Genomic DNA, 10,000 nt, shown 5'->3' with positions numbered 1-10,000 from the left:
GCAGAATCAGTCACTGATGCTTATTTTCGTAATACTGCTTAATCGTATGGGAAGAACAGCCTGACTTGTAAAGATGCTGAGCACTTAGGAATCCCACTGACTTCAACTCAGTGCCTTTGAAAGTCTTGCTCAACAATCTTTTCTCACATTCAAGGGTATTTTGATTCTCTGCTACTGTATTACAGGAGTGTTTACTTTCAGTTACTTAGTTACTGGAATTATTATTGGATACAGGATTTTATAGTAAGAGGGAGTGTTCAGTTTTTCACATTCATTTTTAACAGTTCAGCTTACTTCAACCAGTGGTTACGGGAGGTTAGGCAAATAGGACTTGGCACTGTATTTTTAATATTTAAATAAAGCAAATCAATTACCATAGCCCAAAAAGGAGCTATTGGTTAGTAACAATTTATGTAAATTTTCTGTAGCATGTAAAAGTGGCCTTTATTTTTCTAAGTGATATTTTCTGCTTAGAGTCAAATTCTTTTTTACACAGCTTACAAAAATAAATACTTGCATTTTGCTAAGATCATAATAGCTCATTAGAAGAGGCTGAATTTGGACCTAGACTAAAACCTAACACCACAGGGCTGAGCACGCTTACTTGAACCTATAATGTTGCTAGTTCTCTCTCTCTAGGGAAGAAGAGGACTAGGGGAGAGGATTCAACCTTCTTAATTGTGAACCTCATTAGTGACGGTTGCTAGGCAAAACACACACCTACTTTCAGTGCATATGAAAGAGATAAACAATACGTCATAGACCATAATGACTCTTGTGCTCAGGGCGACCTTTAATTATTATATTTTTGTTCTCCTATACCTTAGTTATTAATGCAGAAAAACAAATTAGTTTTTTGTGTGTGGATCGCAGTAGATTCATAAATTGTTTTCCATTTTTTGATATCTAGATCATATTGCCTTCTGATAATTATTGTTTGCCCCATCCATTTTTCTGTGTGTGCACTGGAAAGTATTATTTGAAACATAAAATGACAATGATTATATTAGCAGCTTAGTATTCAGTTATTACTTTAATTGTTTAATTGTATTAGTGTAAAAAAGCATGCTCCTGTCAACGCTTACACCTTAGTAACAACTCACAAGAGTAGTCCCCTTGAAATTCATGTGCTTGGACTGACCATTTAGATACTCAGTTTCAAACACTGTACTTCTAATTACAGTCTCTGTGAAAATTCTAACTCTTTAAGAACTGAAAATGTATTTGACCTATATGCATTTAATTTTATTAAAAGTGCACTACTTGAGGCTCATTATGCATCTTTAGGTTACCGCACATTACCGTGTGAACAAAATAATGTTTAAACCTAAATAATTACTATGTGCTTTGTGGGAGAATAAATATATGTGTGCACATGTACGAGCACAGCTGCAATTGTGTGAGAATGATTCAGAGGCTGATGGACTCCAGAAAGATAGTATTTCAGAACTCTGGATTTTCAGAGACACTTTCCGTTCTCGTCTTCCTCTCAGACTATCTTCTTTTAGCAGTTCAGGCAAGAAGTCAATCACATTGAGTCAGTCTGAAGAAAAACATTTTATGCTGTTTTTCTCATACAAAAACCCTACTGCTGCAATCTGCAGCAGTAAGGCCCAGCAACAGGAAATTGACCTCACAGTAAATTCTTTACAGATTTGGTCATGTTTTTACCATCCACTTAAACTTGCATACATAACCTGAGACTGTACCTCTGGATCAAGGAATATGACAAGCCAAAATAAAATCAAGTCAAATTAAATAGCAAGAAAAAGCTGCAAGCAAAACAAGGCTAAAAAAATAGAAAAAGATGAAAAATTGGTTGTGACTGCAAAACTTTAAGTATTAAATAAAGAAAGAAGTAGAAAGCAAATTCAAAAGAGACCATATTCTGGTTGACAAGGGCTGAGAAATACTAATGGACTTTTTTAATGGGTGGTTTGATCGATGAAGAATGAAATCATGTAAAAGTAAATGTAGTAGTGTATCAACATAAAGTATGGTGCAAAAAAAGCATTGCAAATAAAAAAAGACATGTAAATGTGTGCCTACCATTTTCCAGATAAGAAGGGGCCGTACCTTCTGAGGGGTCAAGGCGGCGAGCCCGCCTTCCATGTTTGGAATTGTTGTGTACAAACATGTTGTCTGAGACAGCCAGAACGTGGCCATCCACATTGACTGTTGTTGATACAACAACCTAAAAAAGAAAAAAAAATTTTTAAAAAACCTGCATATTTTCAGAAATGTAGATACAAAAATAGATCTTCTCTTTAGACAAACAAGTTCACAGTCTGTTACTTTTCACTTTAAATAAAGTGAATGACAACTATGAATACATCTTTGTTTATGTGGCTAACACTGGTGATTTTTAACTCACAATTGTTTCTCTTCAGAACCGGCTACACTAATTAGACTTTAATCTCCTATTATGCTAACAAATGAATTCAATTCAGGGAAATATTCTTCTAGCCATTAGTTTCAGAAACACCCCTCTAGCCACTCATTTTAAAAGCTGCTGTTTTGATTGATCTGTTGATATATTGATTAGATAGTTTATCTAATTAAAATTTGTTCACTTGAGACTGTCTTCAAATGAAGGGTTGTGAGGATTCCAAATAAAAAAAGCTTAATAAATCAGGAACCATCGTAACTCCCCATTTTTTCTTCAGTAAATGATCTCCAGGTCAGTTTTACAATTACATTTAATGTCTGATAATGAACTTTTTTGCATCTGAAAAGACTGAGTTGAATATGAATAGTGAAAGTGTTTTCAATCCATGAAAAGTATCCCTTCTCAAGTTCATTTGGATGGTGATTGACCCTGGTATGTCAATGGAATTTCCTCCTTTATTTTTGAGTGAAAGGCTCCTATTCTTGTGTCCAGGTTCAGAGTCCGGCCATAGGAGAGATGATGGATAGGGCCTTCTTTGGCTTCCAGCTGCTTCTTAGTAGAAAATGGAAAAGGAACATATGCAAAATGCACAACCTTCCTGATAAAAACACCTACACAATGGATTTGTGAAACTCACTGCGGAAATGATATTCCATGAACACAAGCCAAAGAGGAAACTGTAAGATGTGCGTGTGTTTGTGCGTAACACAGCTTCATAGGTTGATTGTTACTATCCCAGATAGACATTTACATCTTATTTAAATACTCCAGCATGGCCCCTGTGGTGTGGGTTCCAGATTTTCTAAATGAAGTAATCACTGTAGCATTTTCTTTGTGGTTTAACACTAGCAGAGTTCTTACAGTCAATGGCTAAGTTAGACTATTAGGCCTTATCAAGCATACTAGTGATGGTGGCAAAAGCTAGCACAAATTTTAGTTTTCATCTTGTGTTTAATTTACTTTTGGATGTAACAAAAAAAGATTTTCTGAGTTCCTATACCCAAACACGTGAGGAAAAAAAATGAAGGGAAAAACTATTCTCCTTTTGCTAGTCCAAGGCATCAGAAGAAAATTCTTGTCTGTTTCTATGTTTTGGATCACCTCTGATCCTGTTTCTTATTCACAACCCATAATTAGCTTTCAGCTATCACAGCACCTTTTCTGTGTATTCTGCCTCCTTTGAGACAGCCATCTGCGCTACCCTTTAGAACAGCCTGAGGGCAGTTCTCCAGAAGTCTGCTCTGCTTCCGTATCTTTCTCGTCCCAGAAGTGGACACTTTCACTCTTGTCAACATCCACTTTGGAGAGTGCTGAGGTTGCAAACTCACCCATGCTACAGAGCTATTGCCATGCCGCTGGGCTATCTGCTTTCACTTCTAATGAGATTTGCAGACTTTAAAAATATTGCGAAACATGCAAGCGTGATTTTCAGAAAAGATTTCTGGTTTTGGTTCCTAGAACATGGTATATTGAAAAGACAAGGAAAGGCGTATATAAAAATGACAACTATTTTTGTTCCGTCATGTATATATATATAGGTCAGTCACCAAGGGAAAATACTGTAGTTCAGCAAAAGAAAGTAGACATGCTATGTTTTGTTATAGTGGCTTATTCCTGCAGTGCACCTAAAGAAAGGTGCTGAGATAGTGAAATCAGTTTAAAATATTGTTCAAGATCTGACATACTGTTAAGTCCAGTTAAACCTTCTGAGAGGCAGGGAGATTAGCTAAAGAGACCCAGGAAAGTCTTTCTAGTGTCTACTGGCTCCATTGTCGACCACAAGATCACTCATGACTGATGCTTCATTTAGTCATCGGTGAGACAAAGAGGACATTTCCACTCATTCCAGGTTTGACCTTCTGTTCTGTTCAGATGGATCAATATCACCAATGCCACGTGAAGCTGAGATGCATGAAAAATGGAAGCTTGGCTCAATTGTTTTGAAGAAATATTTTTTCCAGCTACAGATCTTTTCTGTTGGCTGGCTCAAGTGTTCTGGCTTCACCGGTTGGTTGGCTGTGCATGAAAACAGATGTCACATGTTTTGCTATCAAGTTTAACCACAAGTTATTCTTCTCAAAAATAAGAAAGTTTTGAACATCTCAATACTAGTTTATCAAATACGAATCATTTTGAAATAATTTGAAATAAAAAGTATATATTTCTTAATAAGCATTTCAAATGACCCCAGATACGGAGGAAATCATTTGTCCACCACGTCAGATGTCTTTCTGTAGTGTTATGATTCACCACAGGGTATTTCAAAAGCTGTAAGGAGAAAGTGAAGTATTAAACATTTTCTAAAACAATTGGAATAAAAATATGTGGGTTGTACCACCACTGCTGGATTTACTAGTTGTAAGTGTGATTATGGAAACTACAGTGTAAGACCCAAACTTCCCTGAATTCCATGGCTGTATTTCTAATGTCTAATAGTAAATTTATGAGACTCAGACTACATGTCTAAAAACTTCTCTACAGGTCTCAGCATATTCAACACTACAATGAAATTAGTATGAAGGAAAACTATGGAAATACTATCTGTGGAGATGCCCACTTGCTTCAGAATAGCCCACTACAGTCTACTATTGAACTTCTTAAGTCCTAAGAACATGCATTTAAGTTACTGGGGAAAATGTAAAATATTGATATCACTTTTTTAAAATATACAGCATTGAAACTATGCTAAGTAGGAGCACTGACGTTAGATTTCATGAAGAAAAGCTCAGAGCTAAGCAATTTGAAATTCCGAATAAGTCTTTCATATATCCTTTAAGAACTATCTGTACCTGGAATCTTCGCATATCTCGTGGGTTGCCTGCATTCTTCAAACAGTTCTGATTGCACTTGAGGAAAAACTTTAGAAAGAATCTATAAAAATACAAAATTGAAATCTATTAGATTCATCAAAATGTAAATCCAATTAAAAGAAGTTTAATAAAATTTAATCATAAATAGTTATACCCAAAAGAATACTGGTTGTGAAATACTACTTTCCTATTAGTTAATGAACTTGTTTTAAAGCATAAGATCTCTGTTATAAACAGAACACTATTGCCAGAGAAAGGCAAATTTATATTTTTAACTTCTCAACAACTGTAAATGCATTGACTCCAGGCCATGTCCTTAGCTGTTGTAAATCGGTGTGGGGAAGTTGATTTCAATGACTCACTGACTTCAAAGGCAATGACTTACATCAGATGAGAATTTGTCTCTATTTACTTAATAAGTTTTATTTTTTTCACAACTTGTATTAGCAGTAATGACCTCTCTGTCGAGAAATTCCAAGGTAATGAATGATCAGTCTTCTTAACTCTCAGCTTTGCCTCTGGTTTGGAAATTCTAGCTACTCAAAGGGACTAGATCCAACTCCTGCTGACTTCAGTGAGATTCACATGGGGATCTGCTCACCAGGAAAGCCCCCTTTTATTCAGTCTTCGAAAGGAGAGGAACATGGAGAATTATATCCTATTTTCTGACCACTTTAACCTTTACTAGCCTCTAACTGTAAGGAGTCACTCTACATAACTTAAAGAAATCCAGCTTATTTTTGCTGAGTGACAAATGGCAATTATTTAGGACTAAATCATCTCATCTAGGCACTTTCCTATAACATGGCATTTTTGTAGTAGTGCTGCCTCAGAGGAACACAGCAAGGACTTATAGAAGGGGGAAAACGTCAAAAGATGCAGTCTCCTTTATGCCACCCTCCTGTACTTGCTGGTGAATGAGCAGAGAGGGGATGGTTCCACTTTCTTTCCTTCATTCCTCGTTTTCAAGAATTGCTCTGAGGAGAAAGGAACAGTTTTGTAACTGCACTGATGTGTAAACAGACTATGTGACATCAGGGGGAAGCCGCACATTCCTTCCCTAGTACAGAAGGATGGATGTTCCTAGCCTAACGCCTCCTCTTTTCTTTATGTAGATATGCTTTCACATTTTATAGTAACAAAAATGTTCTGTGGGTCTGATTTTTGGCTAATGATTAGTAGCTAATGACAAGCAAGGCTCTGGGCTTTCTCCTCCCTCCGAGTTTCTCAGATGTGCCAGCCCACGAGTTTGTTGCTCAACTTTACATATTTTGAGTGACAAGGTTAGGCAGAGCTTTAGGCTTTTGTATTTAGAATACGAACAGTTATTATTTATTAATGCTAATCTTTATAAGTGACTATGACCATTCTAGCTGGCTATGCTTTACAAAAGTTTTCATGTGCAAATAATATTCCAGGTAGGAGGCAAGCTAAGTAATTCTTTCCTTCCTCAGAACCCAATATGGTCAAACTGCAGCTGATAAAAAGTACGACTGCAGCTGCATCACATTGTGCTCCCTTCTGTGAAACCCAGGATGTGGAAGGATTTGGACAGGAGCGCTCCCAAGGAATATTCACATATTACAAACTGGCACTTTTAACGACAACTCTTCCTTTTCAGTTAAACCTTGAACAAAGCCCAAACATGGGATAAGGCTTGCTGTACTGCAGAAGGAGCCATCTCTCATATAAGACCCACAAGCAGGAAAACAACTAGGTTTATTCAAATTGCGCATGAATAAATCAGTGCTGATAGTTCAGCAGAATGCACGTTTTTCTAAAAACTTCCTATCCTGAAATGCTGTAAAGGGTTTTTAGCCTTTTAGCTGTAAGAGGTTTGGATTTCACTGGTGGTTGATGAGATCTATCTCAGATGTTCAACTGAACTCATGTTTTCTAGACACAGTGTTGCAGAAACACTATCAAAAGTATCTGCAATTCCATGACACTGAACCTGCACCTCTGTTAGCCACATTCCCATCCTAATTTTATCAGCCTTGGGGGTTTTTTTAAGATATATGATCTCCAGGGACTAATTCATCAACTGAGTATAATCTAAATGTAATGGCATTTCTGTCATATCTCTGTTCTTTCATCCCCATTTTCTACCACATGGACTGCAATGGAGAGGCACAGGATCTAGTGAAGTAAGGGACCCTCTTACTCTAGAAAAATCACTAGCTGGGGAGACCCTTCAGCTGTACAGCTCCTCAGTGCCACAGAGCAGTCACTCTGGAGAGGAGTATCTCATCTTTTTTCTGATCTCAGATGGGTGTTGTGAGGCTTATTGAGTTAATGTTTGTAAATTGCTCTGAAATTCTCAAATGAATTGTGCACTAAGAATGCTAAGTATTATTCCTCACGGATTTTTTTAACTTGAAGCGTTCATGATAAATTGTTTCTGTACAGAAACATCCTGTCAAAAAACAGCCGTTAAGCACTCTTTTAGTACAGATCAACCGGAATCTGGTGTTTACTCAATTATTTGTGAAAAAACCCAAGCTTGGTGGAATTAGACATCTTCAAGTTTACCAGAATAAACCCAAGCACTGAGTTAAATATAGAAGGTACAGCACTGGGGTGCAACGCAAGCAACACTGATATTCTCAGTTTCGTGTGTTCCTTGACGCTAATGATATCTTTCATCTGTGTTTTCAGATAGTTTGCAGAGCAAGGGTAGCATGAAGATAAGCCTTTCAGAGGCAAATAGTAGATGTTAAAAAAACACGTTCCCAGGCAGGGCATTTCTCAAAGTTCACTAGTAGAAGGGGACTCCTTTGACTTTTCCTCTCAGCTGACCAACAAGAGTCTTGTACACTAAGAACTGATCCCTACAGCAGAGAGACTGGGACGAGATACTGTCTTCCAGGTGTTCTGCATTCTTGGGACAAAACCTCTGCAACATAGTAAGAAGTAAGAAACTCGATTTCAGTTCAGTTTCATCCTTTCTCAAACTTCGCTGCTATCAACAGAATAAGAATGCAAGCTTCTCTAGATTTCCCTGTCAGCGCTATATTTTGCATTATGCACATAGATACAGTCTTTTAAACACGTACAGTCTTGTGGAATAGCCTCCCTAAACATACAAACTGTTCCTAAAATACTGATATGGAGAAAAATACAGTCTTTGTGACTTCCCTTTTCTCTGATTTTTTTCATGCTGCTAGAAATGGACTACTACCATCTTAATTAAAATGTATTACCTACCACAAGACTTCACTATTTTAAGATAAAATTTACATCTTTTATTAACTCACCTCACCTATACACTTAGCTCACAATGCCTCTTAACGCCCATCTGCCATCAGCGTACAGTAAGTCACTTGATATTCCACCCACCAATTTTTCCTAACAACCACTGTGCAATTAAACTCAACACGTTCTGTTGCGAGGTAAATTAGGCACACCTGCGGCCAGACTTCATTTGAACTGCATCAGAAAAGGACCTAACAAGGTGAGAGCGTACCACAAAGTTATAGTCCTGTCAAGCAATTAGGTTTTCACTTCTGGGACATCCGCACAGTGCAATTATGCTACACATTACAACCTGGCTAATCTTCTGAACAAATGTCATGTCTCAGAGAAGCTAGTAAAAGCAGTTCATCTGCAAATGTGTCTGCTCTTAAGCCTCCACCTTATGCACATAACAACCTACAGGAGAATTTTTTTGTGATATGAAAGATGGTTTTTCCACAGAAGATTTTTAAAACCCTGCAAGTGTCTTTTCATCCTTTTCACCTCTTCTTAACCTCTTTGAGAAGAGGTGTTGTAGCAAATAGACCAGTTAGACTTTTGTACTTGAATTTTAACACTAACCAAGCAAGAAAATACTTGGTATTATCAGCACAACTGGTGGATTTAGTTTGGTCCAATTCAAATACCGTTTGGCTAAAGAAATATTCATTGCAGAAAACTAATTATTACATCCTAGAAACATCATTATCAAAGCCTATCTTTGACAGTCCATAAGACCCCAAACAGAAATGTACAAGTGCTTACTTGTCTGTGGAAGTAAATTTTCTATTCTTTTTATTTAAAATATGGAGTATGGGTGTCCCAGATCTCTACCTGAAATCAACACTGACAAAGCGTAAGCGCTCGGGTCACCAGCAAGGAAACTAACTAAAATACATAGTAACAAATACTCCACTCCTCTACTCCTTCATTAAATAAGATGGTCCCAACTTCAGATTCAAAAAGGATAGAGGACGGACTACTTCATGTGCGCTGTTGGCACAATTTTGTTTTACTTCAACAATTCTGTTTCACTTTGCATCTGTATTTCAGGTATGCAAGTCAGCGTGTTCAATTAAGCCTACAGATGAGATATTGCTATAATACAAAATGCAGAACTGTTAAGATATGACAAGCCTGCTCTACTTTCAAGAGTAAAAAACCTAGGATTTGGATCATTATCTACAATTCTGAAGTAAGGAAACGTAGTTCTTTGGAACAGAAGCTGTCCATGGGCGCATAATGCTATTATAGGGGTGGAGGCAAGAGAGAACAGGGGAAGAGAAGACATTTGAAGTCAAATGGTAATTCTCATCCTTTACTCTATTACCCTTTAATTGGCTTTTTCCTACGAAATATCTGACAACCACTTTGCATATCTCTTTTCTAGAGCCTAGTAAACAAAGGATTTAATACTCTTGTTATGAAAGGAAAAATCTTTCCTATGTCAGAAAATCTTTGGCTTTAGCACCAATAAACTCTTTATTACTGCTAAACTTGGATTTGCTGCTCAATCACAAAGAGGCGATAAAAACTCTAACCTGTCATTAGTGCATTATGCTTAATT

General features: G+C 37.1%; 1 protein-coding gene across 12 annotated transcripts in view; it reads right to left on the bottom strand.

Annotated features, from left to right (window-relative positions):
- EBF3 (EBF transcription factor 3) overlaps positions 1–10,000 on the bottom strand; it is a 124,870-nt gene that overhangs the window by 41,557 nt on the left and 73,313 nt on the right. For 7 of the 12 annotated variants that reach the window (XM_068951404.1, XM_068951407.1, XM_068951410.1 and 4 more), the window contains exons 7-8: positions 5,179–5,260; positions 2,050–2,194 (exon numbers count right to left, since the gene is read on the bottom strand). In XM_068951404.1, coding sequence (XP_068807505.1) covers positions 2,050–2,194; positions 5,179–5,260 — 227 coding nt within the window. The remainder of the gene's footprint in view (positions 1–2,049; positions 2,195–5,178; positions 5,261–10,000) is intronic. The other 5 variants (XM_068951400.1, XM_068951401.1, XM_068951405.1 and 2 more) reach the window with 1 other exon arrangement.

This window comes from Struthio camelus, chromosome 7, assembly GCF_040807025.1.
Source record: "Struthio camelus isolate bStrCam1 chromosome 7, bStrCam1.hap1, whole genome shotgun sequence".
In the NCBI taxonomy this organism is placed as follows: Eukaryota; Metazoa; Chordata; class Aves; order Struthioniformes; family Struthionidae; genus Struthio; species Struthio camelus.
The sequence above is the reverse complement of the archived record's forward strand: the minus strand, read 5'-3'. Positions and strand labels throughout refer to the sequence as shown.